Source organism: Rhinoderma darwinii, chromosome 5 (assembly GCF_050947455.1).
Source record: "Rhinoderma darwinii isolate aRhiDar2 chromosome 5, aRhiDar2.hap1, whole genome shotgun sequence".
Lineage (NCBI taxonomy): Eukaryota > Metazoa > Chordata > Amphibia > Anura > Rhinodermatidae > Rhinoderma > Rhinoderma darwinii.
The window spans coordinates 67,930,100-67,955,205 of NC_134691.1; the positions used below are offsets into that span (position 1 = coordinate 67,930,100).

The 25,106-nt window shown below is 41.5% G+C and overlaps 1 protein-coding gene across 1 annotated transcript in view; it reads right to left on the bottom strand.

Moving 5' to 3' along the window:
* Positions 1-24,729, bottom strand: part of HNF4G (hepatocyte nuclear factor 4 gamma) — a 102,389-nt gene extending 77,660 nt beyond the window's left edge. Inside the window, exons 1-2 of the mRNA XM_075828201.1 lie at positions 24,559-24,729; positions 4,323-4,400 (exon numbers count right to left, since the gene is read on the bottom strand). Of these exons, the coding sequence (XP_075684316.1) occupies positions 4,323-4,335 (13 nt within the window). The 5' untranslated portion in view covers positions 4,336-4,400; positions 24,559-24,729. The remainder of the gene's footprint in view (positions 1-4,322; positions 4,401-24,558) is intronic.
* Between the last annotated feature and the right edge of the window lie 377 nt (positions 24,730-25,106).

The window sequence follows — 25,106 nt, forward strand, 5'->3', positions numbered from 1 at the left end:
CCATTCAAATGACTGTTTAAAACACAAATGCACTGGGTCCGCCAGAGCAAGAGCTAAACGAGAAGAGGTGCTGAGAAGGAACCACTCTATGACATCCATATACCCTAAGAGGTTATACAGATAGGGGTTACCTTAGTGAGACCACCATTTAAGCATACACAGTGTATGGTTTTACGTTACAGTCTCTGCTATCAAAAATAACCATAGAGCTTTGGGTGTTTGTTATCAACTCATTGAGAAAGGTAACTCTTCAAAACCTTCTATAGTGTTAGAGAACAATATAAAATAAGATAAAAGTGGGTTGTTAAGTAAAGGTAAAAATCGCTATTAAACGGTGTGGGTAGATGTCCAATAAACATAATACATAAACACTAAAATGTTGTTTAGAATTGTGACATTGTATGTTATGTTAGTGTACGGAGGCCATTTAATTATAGGACAATCTTTAGTTTTCAATAATAATGTATATCTCTGTATTTTGTGCATTCGTGACAGCTGTATTAATGATGTGAAAATAAGAAATGCCAAATAATATAGCACATCCAAGTAACACTTCAAGCATTAATATTGTGATCTCCTTGTGTGAACAGGTATCTTGGAAAATGCAATTGGTGTGAGTAGAAGTGGTGATGGCTCAGCGTGAAATAATCTTCAATTAATGTCCCTGGACTACTCAGAAGGAATATGCTCTTTTGCTGTTTGGTAAAAAAAAAATTGTTTAATATTGTGCTACATATTATTGCATAATAAACGCCTTACATTGCATTGACAGTTAACCCCTTAACGATGCAGCCAAATGCACCTAATGGCGCAGTCAATTTTTCTATTTTTGCCTCTCTGCTTTTTGGCAGCCATAACTTTACATTTTTTTCTTTAACGTAGTTATGTGAGGCCTTGTTTTTTTGGGGAAGAATTTTAAAAGAGGACCTGTCACTTCTCCTGACAGGCCTGCCTGTCACCTCTCCTGACAGGCCTGACTGTCACCTCTCCTGACAGGCCTGACTGTCACCTCTCCTGACAGGCCTGACTGTCACCTCTCCTGACAGGCCTGGCTGTCACCTCTCCTGACAGGCCTGGCTGTCACCTCTCCTGACAGGCCTGACTGTCACCTCTCCTGACAGGCCTGACTGTCACCTCTCCTGACAGGCCTGTCACCTCTCCTGACAGGCCTGTTTGGGTAAATAATTGTATTCTCCATTAAATAACAATTCTGGAGCATCTTTTCTTAGAACTCTGCGTTGTGCTATTCCTCTACTATTCCTCTACTATTCCTCTACTATTCCTCCTAGAAATTGATGAATAAATTAATAACTGGGTGTTACCAGTTGGGGGTGGACATGCGGCCGTCATGCGGTTCGTATATTGGGACCGAATACGGTCGTGTGCATGAGGTCTTACTGCAACCTAACAGCAGGCTTATGAGTAAGAACAGCCCTGGGGTCCTTTCTAGGCTGTTCAACGAATTCAACAATATAAACTGCTTCCGACCCAGCACCGTAATAGCGCATTGCAGCTTTTGGAACCACCGTACGATTATGGTGCAGTGATGGTGCAAGCACAGGAGCTGTGCCCACGTGTGAAAGTGATTAAAAAATGTTTAAACTATTACATTTTGTGTAGACTTCATATTGGATATGTGGAATCCATTTTGTCTTGAAGGATCCATATTGAGATTATTAAGTCATGTGCTTTAAATCTAATACATCTATGTCAGCATTGTCTGAAACAATTCTATGTTTTTTTGTTCTCGAGCTGGATGTCTTCCTTGCTATGGAGAATATAGATAAATATTTACACGTTTGTTGTGTGAAAAGGAGCCTATTAGGCCTCATGCACACTTCCATCACCGTTTTATCGACCGATTTCTGTTTCCGTGTGGTTTCCGTGTGCACTCCGTTTCCAATCCGTGTTTCCGTTTTACACGGACGTTATGCTTCCGTTTGGATTCAGTTTTTCCGTTTAAACGGAAGGTAAACTTCATTTGAACTTGTCACATGTCCCAGGAAACACCCGTAAAAAGGTTACAAGACGTTTTTGGTGCTGTTTTCTGTAGCTTTCAGAGCATAGAGAACAGTTTGAGATTACTCTGCTTCGCTTGCTTTTTTTATTGGAGTGAAATGTGTGCATTTACTTATTTTGTGACACTGGGCACTAGTTCCCTGCTGCCATCTGTGCGTCATAAGCTCCTTGGCAAGTTCCTCCCCCGCGGCGTCCTTTTTATAGTGGTCGTGGTAGCATTCATGCCCGCGTATCCCACAGTTCTGGGTGATCATGCACCAATGCTATGAGTCTCTTCACATCCATCTTCAGGAATGAATGTGTACTGTAGTCTGTGAGTCTGTGAACTTTGGCTCACCCAGCCGTTGCTATGGCAACGGATCCATCAAAAACGGACGGCACACGGAAGCCTTCCGTGTGCCATCCATTTTTTGACTGACCCATTGACTTCTATGGGCCACACGGTCACTGAATCACTGACCAAAGTAGGACATGCTCTAATTTTGACGGAACGGAACAACGGATCCGTTTAAATAACTGAAGTGTGCATGGGGCCATTGAAATGAATGGGTTCAGGGTGCTATCAGTGACGAAAACGGATAGAACCCTGAAGGAAAAGACTGAAGTGGGCATGAAGCCTTAGGCCTCGTTCACATCTGCGTTGGGTTCCCGTTCTGATGTTCCGTTGGAGCTTTCCGTCAGAACGGGACCCTGAACAGACACAAACTAACACCGACGGAAACCAGAGGTTGTGCATCGGACCCGTAGTTTTTCCGGAAGCAATAGCATAGTCGACTATGCTATTACTTCCGGCATAACGATGGGTCCGGTGCACAACAGTGACAAACGGAAACCATGGGAACCGGATGTGTCACCATTGAAATCAATGGTGATGGAAATAGAAAGCCCTTGTTTCCGTCTGTGTCAGTTTGTGTCTGTTCAGGTTCCCGTTCTGACGGAAAGCTCAGACGGAACGTCAGAACTGGACCCCAACACAGATGTGAACAAGGCCTTGTCCTTGACTGTGTGGAGAATGGTTTTGTTTACTGTAAGGGAGGGGGTAGTTTGACTCTAAGGCCCTGTTCAGACTGAGTTTTTTGTAGGCAGAAAATTCGGGTACGGCTCTTGAAATGCAGCAATGAAAAAAAAAATCCACTTCGCCCTGAAGGCCCAAAATAGTCCGTGTCCAGGGTTTAAAACGACCTCCAGTCCGATTTAACATTTGGAATATTATGTTATATAACAAACTATACCTGCTTCATCTGTATATAATGAGAATGTAAGATTTAAAATCCTCTAATATGCTCTCACTGCAAAATTTCCCATGTAACAACACCACATCAATCAACAGTTAGAGAAGGACAATTAATAGTGCCGTGTGGAAATTCTTCCTGTCCCCTAGCTTAGGCCTCATGCACACGGGCGTAGCCATGTGCACGGCCATGATTTTCGGGTCGGCCGGCGCGGAGTGTCATGGCCGCGTGAATTATTTTCTATAATCCAGGCTCCTGGGCCATGCACGGACCTGGAAACCACGGTCGTGTGCATGGGCCCATTGAAATGAATGGGGCCGCAATTCTCTCGTGGATTTTCGGGGGAATTGCAGCCGCAAAAGCACGTTCGTGTGCATGGGGCCTTAGAATTACTTGTGCTTGCAGTAGAAACAATTCTCTTGGTGAAAGTTTATTATTACCGTTAGTTCAACAGAATGTTTTAAGAGGTTGTCCCAACTTGATAACCCTTGTCTATATGGCCTTTAAGGTACTACTACTTTATGAGACAAAACGGAGAGCCGCTAGAAAGAGAAGTTAGAAGTTATTTAAGGCCTAATTCAAACGAATGTGTAATACGTCTGTGTGACGGCCGTTAAAACAATGGCCGCCACACGGACCTATGTAATTCAATCGGGCAGTTAACACAGCCGTGTGAAGGGTCCGTGAAAAAATAGGACGTGTTCTATTTTTTTGCGGTTCGTGCATCCCTCCATAGACTCTAGTCTGTGGGGGATGCGTGATAACACGAACCGCAGCGTACAGTACGGATGCACCTCAGACGTGAAAAGCGGACGTTTTTCACCTCTGAGGTTCGCAACGTTCGTGTTAATCCGGACTTACTGTGTGTAGTAATTCTACATTTCCCTGTATGCCCACAGCTTTCCGCATCTAGAGCGGTGGTTTCATTCTGAAAGGGGTTGTCGAGTTAGGACAACCATTTTCTGGACTTTATTGTAAAGTGCAGTTTTAAGCAATTATTACAATTATAGAGTAATATAATAATAGAGGGACTTTTTCTAAGTAAAAAAATAGTACTTAAAGATAATTTACCTGGCTCCAGCATTCAGTATGTCCAGGTCCTCAGGTGTCATGCTCATGTCCCACTGCACAGCCCTTATTACTGCATGTCTACAACAGATGATATAAGCAGAAGTTAGGACAGTCTTGTAATGTCATGTCTGCTGCATTCCAGCGGTAACAGTAATTGATCATATTTTAGCGGTGCTATTGTAAGTGCAGGTTGGGTGTAAAGAGCATCTCTCCCTCTGGAGGACGCGGCATGCCTGTATATTAAATAGATGGCTAAATTAATTTCAATAGGCAACATGTAATTCTTCATTTCCTCAAGGCCAGGATCACACACAGTTTTGATGCCGTTTTTAGCTCAGTTGTTTTTAACCAAACTCAGTAGTGGACACAAAACAAAGTAGATGTATCAGTTTTTCTCTTTATATATTTGTTACCTTTTGGATCCACTTCTGGCTTTAGCTAAAAAAAAAAAAATGTAACAAAAACTGCATCAAAACTGTGTGTGATTTTGGCCCTATGGTAATGCTGCATAGAAATTGAAACACGCCCCCCCCCCCCCAACATATTACAGATAATTGTTGGGGGTCCCACCAGTTGGACAACCTGTGATCAGCATATTTTCAGGAGGCCCTTCTAACAAAAAGGGATTGTCCAAAACAAACAGTATATGGTATTTACTTACCTATGTATTATATTAACAAAATGTATGTGGCAGCCGTTAGGGTACGAACACACATAGCGTATCCAGGGCGGATAGGCTGCGTCAAGCTGCGCAGCGTATCCGCCCTGAACACCGCAGAGAATTCCGTCCGTTATCTGGCTGCAGCGATCACATTGCCTGCAACATCAACCAGGGAGGCCGGACTGGAGAAGAAGCGGGGAACTCTGAGCAAGTATAAAGTTTTTCATTTTTTTTTCTTACTTGCGATTTTTGCAGCGGAATCACCGCCGCAAATATCACAACACACACCACTTTGTTGCAGGTTTAAGCACCCCTTTGAATTCAATGGGAAAACCCGCAACAGAAGAGCTGCGATTCGGCAGCATTAATGGACATTGAAGAAACCGCACCACAGGTCAATTTTTGTGCGCTTTTTTCTGCAGCATTTTTCCGCAGTCTGGGGTCGAGGTTTGTTGAAATCTCACCCACACTGCTGCTACTGTAATACGCTGCGGATTTTCCGCAATTAATTTGTTGCAGAAAATCCACAGTGTTTACGCTGTGTGTGTTCGTACCCTTAAGGCCTTATTTACATGAGTGTATTAAACGTCCGTGTGACGGCCGTTGAAACAGCGGCCGTCCCACGGACCTTTGTAATTCAATGTGGCCGTTCACACAGCCGTTGTTTCAACGGACTGTGTGAAGGGTCCGTGGGAAAAAAGGACATGTCCTATTTTTCCACGCTTCACGCATCCCTCCATAGACTCTCATCTATGGGGGATGCGAGACAACGCGTCCCGCAGCGCCGAGCACGGATGCACCTCGGGCGTGAAAAACTGCAGTTTTTCACGCCCGAGGTGCGCAACGCTCGTGTAAATAAGGCCTAAGGGGTATACTAAGCGGGTGACGACTGTTTAATACAACCGACACCTCATTGCAAAGGGCGGAATCAAAGATCATTTTGATTCCACCCATTTAATCCATTAAATACCAGGGTCAATCGCGACCACAGAATTTAAAAAGTGTTAGAATCATGGGGGCGGCGTTCCAAAAAAAAGTATCAAAAGTTAAAAAAAAAAGTTCACTAATTTTTTCCTTAAAGCAATGTTAAAAAATGTTTTAATAATTAACATAACTGGTATTTCCACGTTTGAAAAAAGTTTGAACTATTACAATATAACATTATTTAACCCACTCGGTGAATGCCGTAAAAAAATTAAAACGCCCAAATTCCTGTTTTTTGGTCACAATAGCTCACCAAAAAATGTTAATAAATAGTGATCAAAAAGTTGCAAGTATCACCCCACAAATGATTTTTTTCATTTCCCCAGTATATTATGTGGTAGAATAAATGGTGCCATGAAAAAGCACAACTTGTCCCACAAAAAGCAAGCCCTCATATGGCTATGTCAATGAAAAACTTAAAACGTTATGGCTCTTAGAAAGTGGCGAGGAAAAACAAATATTGGCTGTGTCTTTAACCCCTTCCCGACACTTGACGTATCCATACACCAAAGTCGAGTAGGGGAAGTATGGAACGGGCTCACGGAGTGAACCCGCTCCTTACGATGCCGGTGTCGGCTGTTTGTTACAGCCGACACTTCAGAATAACGAGCAGCATCGCGCTGGAGCGTGATCCCGCTCGTTTAACTTGTTAAATGCCGCGGTCTATAGCGACTGCAGCATTTAAATCGTTAGAAAGAGGGGGGAGACCCCCTCTAGCAACGCAATCGCGGTGTGACGATGGTTGCTATGGCTGCCTGGGGGCCTAATGAAAATTTTAAAAAACCTTTTCCCATTTTCCCCCTAGAGCATAGTAAAAAAATAAATAAATAAACCTAATTGGTATCGCCGCGTCCGTAAAAGTCTGAACTATTACAATATATCATTATTTAACCCGCACGTTTAACGGCATAAAAAAAAAATTGGAACGCCAGAATCTCAATTTTTTTAGTCACCCCATCTCCTACAAAAAATGAAATAAAAAGTGATCAAAACGTCACATGTACCCCAAAATGGTATTATTAAAAACTACAGCTTATTCCACAAAAAATAAGCCATCATACCACTTAATCGACGGAAAAATAATTTGGCGACACAAAATTTATTTTATTTTTACTAATATATAGTAAAAAACTACATATATTTGATATCGCCGTAATCGTATTAACCCACAGAATAAAGTTAACATGTTGTTTTAATTGCACAGTGAATTCCGTAAAAACGAAGCGCAAAAAAAACATGGAGAAATCACTCTTTTTTTCATTTTCTACCCCCACAAATAACTTTTTTCCAGTTTCCTAGTACATTATATGGCACAATAAATGGTGCTAGGAAAAACTACAACTCGTCCCACAAAAATCAAGCCCTCATAGGACTATATCGACGGAAAAATAAAGAAGTTATGGAAGGTGGGGAGGAAAAAACGAAAATGAAAATCTGAGAAAGGGCTGTGGCGGGAAGGGATTAAGGGGTTAACATAGGTTGTTGGGTATTTGTGAAATATAAACACAGTAATAAAATTATTTAAAAACCTATGTGTCTTAGCATTATCCTGAGAACTGTAATATTATTTCTATTATTATTACTTTTATTATAGATTAGATTTATTTTTCATAAATTGTTTTATTTTTTCCATAACATATTTTAGCATAGCACAGAATCACGACAATTATAATAAAGACAAATGGATGGCAGCACAGCGTTGTATATTTCTAAGTACTTCAAAGGGAGTGCAAAGGATGCAAGATGGTTTTTGATGCAAAAAAAATAGAAAGGAAATCCAGCATTCAAAGCACTTTGCTGGCAACATACAAGATCCACAATCGGTTAGTAAAAAAAAAAAAACTACGCTCACTAGTTTCAGTTTGAAAGCCCTTAGGCCACATTCACTCGAGCGTGACAGATTTTACGCGCGTAAAATCTGTCCGTGTGTGTTGCGTTTTGCATCAGTGTGCTTTGCGAGTGGCATGTGTTTTTTTCAATTAAATGAATGCGTAAAACACAGACAGCACATGGGGATGTGCATCCGTTTGCTGTCCGTGGTTTTCATGCACCTATTGACTTCAATGGGCGTCTAGGTGCGTGAAAATGCACCAATATTGGACATGCAGTGAGCTTCACGCAACGGACACTTGCTGCGTGAAAACTCACGCATGTGTGAATAGCCCCATTGAAATAAATGGGGCCGTGTGCTGTTCGTTGTTTTAACGCACAGCACAAGGACGAGATTCACGCTCGTGTGAATGAGCCCTTAGTCATAGCATAATGGGAAGCACATTACAGATATTTAAAATCCTGTACAACCAATAATGTACAGAATCACATGATAGGCCAAGTTTTGGCAGCGAGTTGTTAAAGGGTTATTCCCAACTTAGACATTTATAACATATCCAAGTGATATGCTATAAATGTATAAAAGATGTGGCTCTGGGACCCGCACCTATAACGAAAAAAGGGGTCACCTGACCCCCGTTTTGCCTAGTGGGGTGGTTGCTGGCTGCTGATTCCAGACGGGACTAAGTGGATAGGAGCGGCTTTCTCCATTCTGTTCTATGGGAGTTAAGGAAACATCCAAGCAAGCGTTGCTCGGCTGTTTCCGTAACTCCCATCAAACATCATGACCCTGATCTCGATATAGGTGCAGGTCCGAAAGCTGGGACCCACATCTATCCTACATTTATGGCATGTTCAGTGGATATGTCATAAATGTCTAAGTTAGGAATAACCCTTTAAGGATAAAGCAGCGGATTTAATTAACTCTTTTAATTTGCTCAAACAGCCTAAACAGAATATAATTTATTATTCAGGATGACAGAATAAACAATTATGCAAATAAAAGAACAAATATTTTAGAAAACATAAATGTTATACTAATAATAAAGTATAGTAAAGTAATTTCTAACATTTAATCCTGAAGACTAGTAAGGGCACATTCACATGTGGCGGTATTGCTGTGGAATTTCTCTGCGGACAGTCCGCAGTGGAATTCTCCAGCAGCCGTTTTTTACATTTGTTTCTATACATTTTTAGGAAACTTAGTTCAGACATTGCAGAAAACTCCGCTGCGGACCATAGGCTGCCGTGCGGAATTTTCCCTCCGCAGCATGTACTGTCTGTTGCGGAGAAGAAGTGGAATTTCACTGCGTATTTCAGCCTTTGCAATGCAGAAACTAAAATCTATGGCAAGCCCGCTGTGTTTTCTGCAACGTCTGAATTACCTGTCAAATATGCAAATGTTGGTGCAGATTCATTGCATAATTGCCCCAAATCTGCACCAGTATTTGCAGCGGAAAAACTCTGCCAAGTCTTAACATCCCCTAAGTATTGAGGACATTTTAAAAAAAACTTGTTTAACTTGTCTGGGCATCAATATAATGTAATTTGACAACCCACAAACTGATATTTGCTACAATCACATTTTTAGGGCTTTTAATTCTAGTTGGTGTTCATGCGCTGGAAATAAAGCATTTTTTTGGCCTATTTAATAGTGTTTGGTGCTTATTTCTCTGTGCAGTTATTGCCAGTAACTTTAGTTACCTTGTATCAGAAATTGCATTAACTATCAATTGGTATTCAAATCAATGCTATAGTTTCCATAAGGGTATGTTCACACGCTAGCTGGCTTTTACGGCTGAAATGACAGCCTGTTTTCAGAAGAAAACAGCTGCGTCGTTTCAGCCGTAAATGCTCCTCCTCGTAATATACGAGGCGTCTGTGACGCTCGTATATCTTGAGCTGCTCTTCATTGAGTTCAATGAAGAACGGCTCAAATTACGTGGCAAAGAAGTGTCCTGCACTTCTTTGCCGAGGCAGTCAATTTACGCGTCGTCGTTTGACAGCTGTCAAACGACGACGCGTAAATGACAGGTCGTCTGCACAGTACGTCGGCAAACCCATTCAAATGAATGGGCAGATGTTTGCCGATGTATTGTAGCCCTATTTTCAGACGTAAAACGAGGCATAAAACAACGTGATTTGACCGTGGCATGTGAAACCAGCCTAACTGCAACCATATGTCCTGCCTAATGATTAAAACGTCATTCAACAAGTCTGCATGTGAAACAATGGAGGTACCTGCTGTCAGAGTGAGGGAGTGACACTGGTTCTTTTGCACAGAGAAATGGGGGCCATGTGCTAAGGAATGAGCTAAAACATGCACCATAAATTTGAGTCAGCTTACAGAATAAGTAATTTGTGTATATGTGATTGGTCTATAGTGGAAAGCTCAGACTTTCAAAAGTTGGCTTTTTGGAAAAATCAGAAAAGGGCCTGGAGTTGGGTTGGAGAAGAGTAGGGTGAGTTCCTCAATCCCGAGTCCATCTCGGTTATTAGGACTAGGCTGCTAGTTAATGATCTGCACCTGCAGCATGTATGTAAAGCGAGGGGCATTCATAAGGTTTGTGGGCTGTGTATGTTTGGGGGAAGATCGCTGCTGACGTGTCTACAAAGAACCTGTGAGTAACAAGTGACACTGCGGTGGCGCTAGTGCCATTTAGAGTGGCCATGGTATAGTAAGGACTGTTTACTTGTTTAGTTCGTGCTCAGTGGAACAGGATTTATTTTCTGCTTTGCAGAAACTGAAAAGGGTTTGTCCACACGTTATGGAATTGCTGCAGAAATTTTTTGCAGCATTTATGTTCGGGCTCGTCCACATGTTGCGGAATTGCTGTGTTTTTTTTTTTCTGTCTGGAATTGCGGATGAAAAAAACCCCTCGGCAGAATACAGTAGCAGCATAGTGGGTGATCTTTAACAAATCTCCTCCACACGCTGAGTTATAATTCCAACCAGAAATTGACATGCTGTCTGTATTCTTTGGACTGCAGAATGTCAATTCCTGCTGCGGGAAGTGGACAGAATTGCTGTGTTTTAAAGCGGAAAATTTGCACCATTTTCTGCAGTCAACACTGCAGGAAATGGTGTGTTTTTTCTGCAGCGGAAAGTTTGCTACTTTCAAAGGAATTGCTGCAGAAATTTTCTGCAGCAATTCCATTGTGTGTGAACAAGCCCTTAAAAGTAGCAGACGTTCTGCTGCAGAAAAACCAAACCATGTCCTGCATTTTTTACTGCAGAAAATGGTGTGGGGTTTTTTTTTTTTTTTGGAGCGTTGGGAGATGGTGATATCTCTAAATAAATGCAGCAATTCAGTCCACTTTCTGCAGGAGAAATGATCAAATAAAAACCGGCAAGCCCCGTATTTGGACTTTATCTGTTGTGTCAAGGTTTTTGTGTTCTAAGCCTGTGGTGCCTAACTCTCTTGTTACTCTCTCTCGCAAAATATATATACCGTATTTTTTGGACTTTTTAGCAAGAATACATTTTCCAGGGACTCTGCTGCACTGGGCAACCTGACTGCTTCCTTACTTAAAGAGGCTTTGTCACCAAATTATAAGTGCCCTATCTCCTAAATAAGGAGATCGGTGCTATAATGTAGGTGACCGTAATGCTTTTTATTTAAAAAAAAAATGATCTGTTTTCACCACTTTATTAGCGATTTTAGATTTATGCTAATGAGTTGCTTAATGCCCAAGTGGGCGTGTTTTACTTTGGACCAAGTGTGCGTTGTACAGAGGAGTGTATGACGCTGACCAATCAGTGACCAATCATCGTCATGCACTTCTCTCCATTCATTTAGACAGCGCATAGGGATCCTTTTAGATCCTTATGTGCTGTCTTATACTAACACATTAACAATACTGAAGTGTTTAGACCGTGAATAGTCATTCCACGGGATGTCTATTCACAATCTGTGCACTTCGTTACTGTTTCTGTGGTAGTTACAGCAGAGTAAGCGTAATCTTGCGAGATTACGCTGTAGATGACAGGTTACAACGAGATTACGCTTCCTCTGCTGTAACTACCACAGACAGAGTAACGAAGTGCAGAGATTGTGACTAGACATCCCGTGGAATGTTTATTCACTGTCTAAACACTTCAGTATCGTTAATGTGTTAGGCCGGATTCAGACGAACGTGAGCGTTTTGCGTGCACAAAAGGCACTTAACAGCTCCATGTGTCATCAGCGTATGATGCGCGGCTGCGAGATTTTCGCGCAGCCGCCATCATTATGACACTACGTTTGAATGTAAACAGAAAAGCACCACATGCTTTTCAGTTTACAGAGTTTGACAGCTGTTCTGCGAATCACGCTATTCGCACGCAAGTGCTTCCGTGTGACCTGCGTGATTTTCACACACCCATTGACTTCAATGGGTGCGTGATGCGTGAGTTTTATTTCAGCTGACTCACGCTGAGCAAAACTCACGGACTGTCTGCATGCCCCCATAGACTTGCATAGGTCTGTACGACACGCGTGAAAAGCACGCGCATCGCACAGACGTATATATCACGCTTGTGTAAACGAGGCTTTCGTATAAGACAGCACATAGTGATCTAAAAGGATCCCTATGCGCTGACTAAATGAATGGAGTGCATGAAGCTGATTGGTCAGAGTCATACACTCCTCTGTACAACGCCCACTTGGTCTAAAGTAAAACACGCCCACTTGGGCATTAAGCAACTCATTAGCATAAATCTAAAATTGCTAATAAAGTGGTGAAAACAGATAGTTTTTTTCAAATAAAAAGCACTGCTGTCACCTACATTATAGCGCCCATCTCCTTATGACGTGGGCGTCTTTTTACATGCCGTCTTTTGCCAGCGATGCGTAAAATTACACCTCGTGGGAACAGAACACCGTAAAACCTATTGAAAGCAATGGCCAGATGTTTGTAGGCGTAATCGAGCAGTTTTTTCAGTCTAAAAACAGTGCGTGTGAACATACCCTAAGGGTATGTTCACACGTAGTCAACCAAAACGTCTGAAAATCCAGAGTTGTTTTAAAGGGAAAACAGACCCTGCTTTTCAGACGTTTTTTTACCAACTGGCATTTTTCGCAGCGTTTTTCGCGCCGTTTTCGCGGCGTTTTTTACGTCCGTTTTTGGAGCTGTTTTCATTGGAGTCTATGAGAAAACAGCTCCAAAAACGTCTGAAAGAAGTGTCCTGCACTTCTTTTGACGAGGCTGTATTTTTACGAGTCGTCGTTTGACAGCTGTCAAACGACGACGCGTAAATAACAGGTCGTCTGCACAGTACGTCGGCAAACCCATTCAAATGAATGGGCAGATGTTTGCCGACGTATTGGAGCCTTATTTTCAGACGTAAAACGAGGCATAATACGCCTCGTATACGTCTGAAATTTGGCCGTGTGAACATACCCTAACTCTGCTCTGGTATCTCCCGGCCACTTCCTGGTTAGGTGGTCGGGAGTTACGGAAACAGCGGAGTGCTTGCTAAGCTGTGCTGTTTCTGTAGCTGCCATTTACTACTATGGGAGTTACAAAAACAGCGTAGCTCAGGGAGTTATGCTGTTTCTGTAACTCATCCATGTACTGAAGTGTATTGTATTGTACCAGCGATCTAACAATTGCTGGTTCAAGTCCCCTAGAGGAACTAATAAAATGTGTAAAAAAAAAAAAGTAAAACCCCAAAATCGTTGTTTTTTTGGTCACCTTAGTGCTAACATTTTTTTTAATAAAAAGTGAAAAAAAAATTGTATGTACGAAAAAATGGTGCCAATAAAAACTACAGATTGTCAAGCCCTCACACCACTCAATCGATATAAAATATAAGTTATGGCTCTCAGAATGTGGTGAAATAGAAGTTTTTTTTAACATTTTTTTTTTGTTGAGCCCCCCTTGAAAACAAGAGTGCCCTTAGATCTGCATATTGTTGCATTTCTACCTGTTTGCACTGTTTGTTTTGTTAGTGAACTTATGTTGCACATGTTACACTTTCTTGTAAGTGTATTGTTGCTATAGAGAGGCTTTCTTTTTATTTTATTTTTCCTATTGAGCTGAATTTTTTTCCTCTCAGGAGTAAATAGGACACAGGTGACTTGAATGTTATTCTAAAATATGTAACTAAACAGTAAACGAAAACCAATACGAGCTTGTTTAAGCACTGCAGAGATCAATGAACTTGAGAACATAATAAACTGGAGCCGAGAAAGAATCAATTCACAATTGTGGCAGGGAATATGTTACTTGCATAAAAATTTGTCTGCTTTTACTAGCACGCGAATGCTTTCTGATTTCTAATTTATTTTTATTTTTTTCAGCATTCACAACATGATACAGTAACTATTTCATATGATTGAGTTTATATCTTAATAAAAAATAATTACAAAGTAAAATCGGGGATTTTTTTTCTTCATGGCAGGGGCAAAGGAAATTTTGAATTTTATATTATAATATTATAAATTTTTCCATAAATAAGTCTGGTTTGGAAACTCTACATAGTCGTGTATGTGACTCTGGGTGGTGGAATAGTCCTGCTGAATGTATACAATAAACACAGCCTGATTTTAAGTTGTTAAAAAGCAAACCTGCTTTATATTCCTTTGGCAGAAGTTAAAGTCGGATGTTTTGTTTTTGCCTTGACCAGCACTTATGTTATCAGTAATATCATGTTCTTTCTTAACGAAAGGGAGATAAATCAGTGTAAGGCCTTATTCAGACGAGCGTGTCCGTTTTGCGTGTGCAAAAAACTGAGCATATTTCATGCATTTCAGTTCCGTGTGGCATCAGTTTTTCACGTCCGGGTTTCTGCACTTCCTGTATTTTTTATTTTTTTTTCGCTCTGTTTCTTTAGCAAATGATGTGTGAAAAAACGGACAGCACATGGATGTCACAGTGTCCTGTCCATGGTTTTCCACGCACCTATAGACTTCAAAAGGTGACTTGGTCTGCAAAAATGGGCCAAAATAGGACATGCAGTGAGTTTCACGTAACGGACACGCGCTGCGTGAAAAAACATGCATGTGTGAATAGCCCCATTGATTTGCATGAGTCAGTGTGCTGTCTATTATTTCAATGGACAGGGATGTAAAATACGGTCGTCTGAATTAAGCCTAACTAGGACCGTTTTACATTTAATAAAATAAAAAGGCTGTTTATATTAATTCCTATTTATAATGGTGCCACATCTGACCCATTAGGCTGGGTTTCCACGGGTCTGATATGCTGCATAAAAATCACGAAGCGTATCCAACCTGGAACCGGCAGCACCTTCCGTCCGAAAAATCATACCACATTGTGGTGCGTTTTTTTCGGAAGGAATTTTCGCTGCATAAAATAAGTGCTCATACTTACCACCTCCCTCCTTTGATGTCCGCTTCGGCCTCCTACGATGACGCTGCAGCCTGTGATTGGCTGCAGTGGTCACATGGGATGAAATGTCATCCTAGGAGGCCAGAATGTAGGAAGGAGGGAGTTCTGGGTAATTATGATTACGCCACAAAAGTCGCAACACTTGGCTTTCTGTTGCGGGTTTTGCATCCGCATTTAATTCAATGGGGGGGAAAACCTGCAACAGAAAATCGACAAACGCAGCACAAATTGACATGCTGCGGAATTAAATTCCACACCGCAGGTCTATATATTAATGTTTTTTCCGCAGTGTGGGCACGAGATCTCCTCCACTTTCCTGCTACTGTAAATGCTGCAAAATTTCCACACACAATTCAGTTTTTGAAATTCCGCAGCGTTTACGCTACGTGGGAACCAAGCCTTAGGCCCCATGCACATGACCATGTTCGGTCCGTGATATATGGTCCGCATGTCCTGGACCAAACCGTGCTGGGGGCCCCTAGCATCACACTTATCTATGACGCTAGGCGTCACGGCCTGTCCACGGACCTACTGTCCCGTACTGAAAACAATATTACATTACGAGACAGTTGTCCCACAGCACGGCAATGACACCTAGCGTCATAGATAAGTATGATGCTAGGAGCCCGGCTCCCTGCACTGTGCTCGGTCTGGGAAATGCGACCGACATGCGGACCGTATATCACGGACCGAACACTGTCGTGTGCATGGGGCCTTAGGCTACATGCACGTGTTGCAGAATTTGGTGCATAAAAAGCGCAGGTAAAATCCGCACCCAAGGGCTTATTTACACGAGCGTGTTAAATGTCCGTGGGACGTCCGATGTAATTCAATGTGGCCGTTCACGCAGCCGTTGTTTCAACGGACCCTATGGAGGGTCCGTGTGAAAATAGGACCTGTCCATTCTTTTCACGCATCCCTCTATAGACTCTCAACTATGGGGGATGCGTGACATCGAGTGCCGCAGCGCTGAGCACGGATGCACCTTGGACGTGGAAAACTGCAGTTTTTCATGTCTGAGATGCGCAGTGCTCGTGTGAATCAGGCCTCATAGTGCGGTTCTTACACTTTGATGCAGAAATAGGTGCGTTTTGGTGAATTATTTTAAACCTAGTCAGATACAATTCGCAAGCGGAAACTCAAGACAAATTGACATGCTGCAGATTTTAAAATACACACCGCAGGTCAGTTTATGTGCAGAGAAAAACCGCAACGTGTAGATGATATTTCTTGGATCTCATTTACTTAGCCTAATACAGTACCAGCAATGTTCACACGCTTAGGGTATGTGCACACGGTAGCAGGCTTTTACGTCTGAAATGACAGACTGTTTTCAAGGAGAAAACAGCTGCCTCGTTTCAGCCGTAATTGCTCCTCCTCGCATTTTGCGAGGCTTCTCTGACAGCCATAAATTTTGAGCTGCTCTTCATTGAGTTCAATGAAGAACGGCTCAAATTACGTCTGGAAAAAGTGTCCTGCACTTCTTTTGACGAGGCTGTAATTTTACGCGTCGTCTTTTGACAGCTGTCAAACGACGACGCGTAAATGACAGGTTGTCTGCACAGTACGTCAGCAAACCTATTCAAATGAATGGGCAGATGTTTGCCGACGTATTGTAGCCCTATTTTCAGACGTAAAACGAGGCATAATACGCCTCGTTTACGTCTGAAAATAGGTCGTGTGAACCCAGCCTTAGGGTATGTTCACACGAGGGCGTCCGTAATGGCTGAAATTACGAGTATGTTTCAGCCTGAAAACATCCCCGTAATTTCAGCCGTAACGGCATGTGCAGGCGCTTGAACGCCGCGTCCATTACGGACGTAATGGGCGCTGCTATTCATTGGAGTCAATGAATAACGGCTCCAATTACGGCCAAAGAAGTGACAGGTCACTTCTTTGACGCGGGCGTCTATTTACGCGCCGTCATTTGACAGTGGCGCGTAAATATACGCCTCGTGTGAACAGACAAACGTCTGCCCATTGCTTTCAATGGGCAGATGTTTGTCAGCGCTATTGAGGCGCTATTTTCGGACGTGATTCGGGGCAAAAACGCCCGAATTACGTCCGTAATTAGTGCGTGTGAACATACCGTTAGGGTATGTTCACACGCTGAGCCAAAAACTTCTGAAAATACGGAGCTGTTTTCAAGGGAAAACAGCACCTGATTTTCAGACGTTTTTAGAGCAACTCACGTTTTTCGCGCCGTTTTCGCGCCGTTTTCGCGGCCGTTTTTGGAGCGGTTTTCAATAGTCTATGAGAAAACGGCTCCAAAAACGTCCCAAGAAGTGTCCTGCACTTCTTTTGACGAGGCTGTAATCTTATGCGTCGTCTTTTGACAGCTGTCAAACGACGACGCGTAAATTACAGGTCGTCTGCACAGTACGTCGGCAAACCCATTCAAATGAATGGGCAGATGTTTGCCGACGTATTGGAGCCGTATTTTCAGGCGTAAATCGAGGCATAATACGCCTCTTTTACGCCTGAAAATAGGTCGTGTGAACCCAGCCTTAGCAAAGAAAGTCTGAACATACGGAGCTCCAATTACCCACAGCCAAGGTCTCGCCTACATTGGAAGCTGCTTTAAATATTTGGAGTTGTTTATACACCAAGTGTCTTGTTTAACCCTTTAGTGACCAGCCTATTGTAGGCCATAAACTATTTACATTTTTCCATCGTCTCATTCGAAGAGCTCTTCTTTTTATTTTGAGCGGGGCAAGGTGTTTTTTTTTTTTATTAGCACCATTTTGGGGTATGTATAATTTATTGATTAACTTTTTATGTCGGGGGGGGGAATAGAAAAAAAATAGCAATTTCACCACACTTTTTGGGCGTCCTAAATCTACGCCATTTACCGTGTGGTATAAATAACACTAACTTTATTCAGCGGGTTGTTACGATTGCAACAATATTTATATAGATTTTGTATGTTTTACTACTTTTACACAGTACACGCTTTTTTTTTTTTTTTTTGTCAAAATTACTTGTTTTTGTCTCCATATTTTATTTTTCTGCCAATGCAGCTGTATGAGGGCTTATTTTTTTCGCGGGACTACTTGTAGTTTTTATTGGTACCATTTTGGAGTACATGCAACTTTTTTATCACCTTTTTATCTTTTTTTTTTTTTTTTTTTTTTAAGGCAGGATTTACAAAACAACAATTCTTGCATTGTTTTTTTTTTTTTTTTTTATGGTGTTCGCCGAGTCGGTGAAATTATGTAATAACTTTATAGTTGGGGTCATTATGGTCATGGTGATTCCAAATAAGTAACTTTTTTTTTTTTTTTTTTTTTTAATAAAGCATTTTGAAAAGGAGTGAAATTATTTTTTTCATTAGTTAACTTAATTAAACTTTGTTTACTTTTTTACTAGTCCCACTAGGGGACTTCACTATGCGATTATTTGATTGCTTTTATAATACACTGCAATACTCCTGTATTGCAGTGTATTACTGCTTGTCAGTGTAATACGGATAGGCATCTGCTAGAACATGCCTCTGGCATGGCCTAGCGGGCCCCGGCTGCCATAGAAACCACCGGTACCCTGCGATCTATGGCAGGATGTCGGTAGAGTGAGAGAAGGAGCCCATTCCCTCTCTCCAAAACAACTCAATGCAGCACTCGCTATTTACATCTGAGGGGTTAAACTGGTGAGATCAATACTGATATCGATCTTGCCCGTTTGAGCTGGTAGACTCCCAGACCTCAGCTACCTCTGGTAGCTGAGAGCAGGGAGATTTAACTGCTCATAGTGCTGATAGCGCCTTAGAAAGGCTACTGCATCAGAATAAAGCACGTTAGTGGCCATAAAAAACACCTATGGGCGGTCACTAACTGGTTAACTTGTGCACTCTCATCCCCATACAACTACTGTATTATGTCTCATGCAACACCTTTTTGATAACTGGTTAACACGTGAAATTACATATATAGGAGGTTCTATTAGCTCTGAAGGTTTACGGACCTTGACCAACTGATGGATAAATTTAATATACCAAGAAGCGATTTACACAAGTTCTTACAACTTCGCAACTTCATATCTATTCAAAACATCCCCTATGATGGCTCAATTCCATACTTGACCACTATCCTATACATGCCATTTATTCAGAAGAAAGTTATATCTTTGTCCTATCACATTATGGTGGAAGCATTAGTCACTGATCCCTTTTCTATTTGCACACAAACTGGTTTTAAAGAGACTCTATCACCACATTATAAGTGCCCTGTCTCCTACATAAGGAGATGGGCGCTGTAATGTAGGTGACAGTAATGCTTTTTATTTAAAAAAAACGTTTTTTTTTCACAACGTCGGGAGCGATTTTGGTTTATGCTAATGAGCTTTCTTAATGCCCAAGTGGGCGTACTTTTACTTTCGACCAAGTGGGTGTTGTACAGAGGAGTGCATGACGCTGACCAATCGGCATCATGCACTCCTCTCCATTCATTTACACTGCACTAGCGATATAGTTATATCACTATGTGCAGCTACATACACAAGCCCTAACATTACTACAGTGTCCTGATAATACACATGAAATCCAGCCTGGACGTCATGTGTACTCAGAATCCTGACACTTCTGACTCTTTTCTGTGAGATTTACAGCAACGGATACGAAATCTCGTTTACCTCGTAATCTCGCGAGATTTCGTATCTGTTGCTGGAATCTCACAAAAAAGAGTCAGAAGTGTCAGGATTCTGAGTACACATGACATCCAGGCTGGATGGCCATGTGTATTCATTATCAGGACACTGTAGTAATGTTAGGGTTTGTGTATGAGGCTGCACATAGCGATATATCTATATCTCTAGTGCAGTGTAAATGAATGGAGAGGAGTGCATGATGCCGATTGGTCAGCGTCATGCACTCCTCTGTACAACGCCCACTACTAAACTATTTCCTTTTTATTGAACTACCGATTGTTAGACCGCTGGTACAATATACTGCAATACTAACGTATTGCAGTATATCGTCATTTTTACAGGCTTCTGTTAAGCCCTGCCCCAGGCAGGGCTTAACAGACGCAGAGTGAAGGCAGTCCTAGGGGACTTCAATAGGTATTCTCCCCATGTGTCTTGAAGGCACTTGGGGAGAATACCTCCATAATAGAGAACATGCCTAGAAGAATTGCTTTTGGGTGGACAAAACCAGTAATAGTTTGCTATGGCGACTCCATACAGCACTATGAGTGCCTACAGCTTTATAAAGTGCAAAGCCAAAGAACACGTGTGCCACTTTGATGCTCCCTGCACATATGGTCATTATTTCCTTGATATTTAGTTTGACTATTAAGTCAGTGAATTTCCTAAAGCATCTATGGCTTGAGTGTTTCAGCATTATTGTTTTGACTGTAGTGCTGAGTTTAATATGGACTTTAAAGGGTATCTATACAGTGGCGTAACTACCGCTGTAGCGGCTGCTACGGGGCCTGTGGCATGATGGGGCCTGTGCCACCTGCCAACACCCCCCCCCCCCATATGCCCAGTGGCGCCGCTAACAGCCGTTATGGCTGCTGCAGAGACACTATTACGAGGCCCACGCCGCCGAGCCTTTAACATTTTTGGGCCGGGCAGCAGGGGCCCTCATACTCGGTGGCGTCGCAAGCACCTGAGGGGGCCCGGTGCTAGCGACAGCCACCCCCTCTTGCAGTAATTGTACCTGCGTCTATAGCATGCAGGTACAAATACATGCATTAGCGCTGAATGGCTGGGCACGTTCCGTGTCTGACCATTCAGCGCCTTACAATGACACTGATTGGCGGGACAAAATGACTTGCCCCGCCAATTAGCGCCTTTCAACGACTAGCGACGCGATGACGTCAACACGCTTCTTCCGTGGTTGAAAGGCGCTGATTGACGAGGCAAGTCATTCTGTCATGCCAATCGGCGCCTTTCAACGATGCGCCGCTTGAGTAGTTCAGCTCAAGCAGACCTGCTCAGAAAAGAACAGCTCTGCATTGCCACTGGGCGGCGTGGGAATGGGATCAGGGTGAGCATGTAAAGTTACAGTTTTAGTAGGAAAAAAGAGTGGCATTATCTATAGTGGGGGCTCGATCTACACGGGGGGGTCTATATGTGGAGCACCATATACAGGGGTAGCTATATGTAGGGCACTATATACAGGGGTGGGCTATATGTGAGCCCCTATCTATAGGGGAAGCTATATGTAGGGCAGCATGGTGGTTAGCATTATTGCTTTGCAGCTCTGGAGTCCATATATGGGGCCCTATTTACAGTGACTTCTATGTAGGGCACGATCTACAGAGGCTCTATGGGGGCACTATCTACAGGGGGCACATGTATGGTACTATTATAATCGGACACAGTGTATGGTGTTTTATAATAAGAAGTGTTGAATTTTATCTTCGTTTATAGGTGCAGAAATGTATTAAGTGAGAACTTTAAGATATCTGAGTGGAAAACTGTAGAAATGGGTTGTGGCTGGGAGAAATCCATCATAGAAATCTGGACCGGAGGGAGAAGGAAAGAGAAAAATAATTAGAATCTGAGATGTCACTCAATGTAAATATTTATTCTGCCTCTAATCAGTACTGTAGTCACTGTATGATCTGCAGTGAGACGATGGGTCGTATGATTTTTTTTTTTTTTTTTGTGTGTGAAACCGCATATCCTTACCATTATTTGAGCCATGCTGGGAGCTGTAAGTTTACGCCGTACAAACCTATATGGCAGGGGTTGCACTAAATTGAGCTGTATTTGTTCTGGTGTTGCATGTATATACTGAGCTTGGTTCTGGGGCTGTATTTATGTATTGAGCGTAGCTCTCGTGCTGTATATATGTATGAGTTTTGTTCTAGTGCTGTATTTATGTACAGAGCTTTGTTCTGGTACTGTATATATGTAGGAGTGTGGTTCTGGAGCTATAATTATATAGGATATATTTATAATAACAAAATTGCAGGACAGATGGAATTGTTTTCAATTCATTGTATAGTTTATGGGAACCTGTCTGCTAGTTTTAACCCCTTGAAGCGCCACCATGCAGTAATACATGACCTGACAATATTTCCAAATGTGTGTTGTTTTTTTTTGTTTTTTTTTTCCAGATGCAGCAAAATCTATAAAATCAACTTTTAAAACGGCGCACACTATATGCTAATTACTCATTAAAGGGTCATAGGACGGTGCCGCTATCCTGAAGAGTCATAGTCCTGCCTCAAACTATCTTTCCATGTTTGATTGACATCCCCCTGGCTGATACGGCTTTACAAATATGTGGCACTATATACAGGGGGAGCTGTATGACGCTGTATACAGGGGGGCTTTATGGCACAATCTACAGGGGGCACTATAAGGGGGGCTGTGTGTCACCTGGGGGGGCCCAGTCAAAAGTTTGCTATGGGGCCCAGTCTTTCCTAGTTACGCCCCTGGATCTATACTATGGCATAATTATACCTCCAAATAAATGAGCATATAGAGTACTCATACACTCCATTATAAACCTTGTTCTGATTTCTTTTACTTAGATCTGATGTAAAGGACTATTACTATGAGTGTGTGTGTGTGTGTGTACATCAATTCAGTCGCCAGCATGGACAGGTGGCATATAAACAAACACTGGCACTACTGCAGCTCAAGTCAATGAGATTCGCTCTAGGACTAAAAATGAACATGGTTTACATTTGAGAATTTAAGCACTGTGGGGAATTTATTAAATACGTAGAAAAGTCTAAATTCTTCCAAATAGTCTTTTAGCTTATATTTTATTTTTTACACCGCCTTCGGAGTTTTTCAAAAAGGGGATGGGGCCACCCACGGCCTGACAAATTTACTATAATTCACGCCAGAAACTGGTATCGATTATAGCTCAAATCTACGCCAACTCGTAATTGGAGTAGATTTTACTTTCTGGTGCATGGATGGCCAGAGATGCACCTAATTTATTTAGACCAGCGCCTCTTGATAAATTAGGTGCTTTAAGGTAAATTATCTTATTCCAGCGCAATTTAGATTACGAATTCTCAGTCTTAATAAATTTCCCCCTGTGTATTCTCTAAATAAGCACTGTAAAATGTAAATACATGTAGCTGAAATTGACACCTTCATCCCAAAACAATTAAAGCAAATTTTCATAAATATAGTGGATAAAATTATTTTGACATCGGTTTTATTAATTTACGCTGTGCTGAGAATGTTCTCTTGGGCTTGCACCAGCAAGAGGCATCTATCGTCCCATCAGGATGATTCACAGAAAGGGAGAACTTCTGTGCCGCGTTGTGGCCTGAGTTCTATTTTGGCCATGTGTGAGATTATTTGGGCACACTGGTGGCATTATTTAGGCACTGCATGGCATCTATGTGAGCACTGCATTGTGGTATTTTTTACTGCACTATATATAATATATAATATATATAAATATAATTTTTTTATTTTTTTTTACACTGCATGGTGGTACTATTCGGTCATTGTCTAAACATTGCCGGGTATGCTATTGTGGGGATTAAGGCAATCTTGAATGTACTGTAGCTGCAGAGCACGTTTTTTTCTAACATTTATTTGTATATTGCATTTTCTAAACTATTTTCCTTTTCCTGATCTGGCTCTTCTATTGTCCATTTGTAGTTACGTCTAATGTATCATTCCTCTACAATGTGAGTCAAATTTTTCTGTAACACCTATATTTAGATGAAAACATTACTGTATCGCCCAACATTCTAATACAAATGCACGACCTCCACAGTAAAAATAAATATATATCAATTGAACCCCTATTCTTTTAATGTAACCATATATACAGAGCTAAAAAAAAAAAGCATAACATTCTATAGAAGGGTGTTCCTGATTCTGTGTAAGCAGGGAGTTGGCTTAGATTCTTACAAAAAGTAGGAAATGTTTTGAAGAACAGATGAATGTATATAAAAGGGATAGGCAGTGTAATAAAAATTCTCAATCGTTTCACTATTGTCAGAGAAAAATACTTGTGGAACAAGAAAACAAAATTTCACACTATAAAAATAAGTTTCAAATAGAAGGTTATTTGCAATTTTTTACATTGGCCCAAATATCTGTGCAGATTTGCTCCCGATAAGTAAAAAATATTGCAACGATCACCCATTTAGGGCCAAAATCTTGGAGTGTATTTTATTTGATTACAAGAAAACACATGTAAATACAAGGTAACATATTATAAAAATTAATGATTGGTATATGAACTGTAACCACATTTTGTACAGGCAACAATATGTAAGGTGCAGAAACAATATGAGTAAATGACGGCAACTTAACAAGTGTCGTACAGGGTGGCGTCAGAGGTCATGTGACTCAAAAATACAAGTATCTCGCTGAAAGGAGCACAAAGATATATTTTGTTTAAATAAACACCAACTATCTTTCTACGAATATTCTACGCATCTAGAAGCATGTGATTGTTTTGCTTTCACCCTGTTAAGTTTCTTAATGTTTACTAACCTCTTTAGATCTTCTGATCACAAACTCTTCATATTCACAATTCACTTTCTTCACAGGATAAAGAACAATGGTGTCAGCTTTTCTGGGAGAAATTTCCTAAACAGTCTGCTATCTCTGCACGCGTTTCTACCATATGCTATAGAATATTACCTTTACTCAATGGCGACAGGGCTGCCTACCATCAGATCGATTTACTAAACAAACTAAAAACGTGGGTGGGGATGTTAAACAGTAACTACTGTAGTAAACCACAGGGAAAAATTAAAGCTACCAGTTTAGCACACTCTCCCTTAGGAAACTAGTTTGAAAATAACTAAGATACAGGGTTATTGAGCGAGAACCAAACTGGAGAAAATAATTTCATTATATTTACAATCATATGTTGTACTAAGCAGTATTATACTATATTACTGGTATCATTATGTTACTATATTAAGTATTAAACAGGTGAATTCTTCTTTCCACTAGAATATTAATATGGTTTTGCCATGATGTGTGCATGCTTGATGGTGGGAAATTAGAGCATAAATATGACTCTGGAATATGTT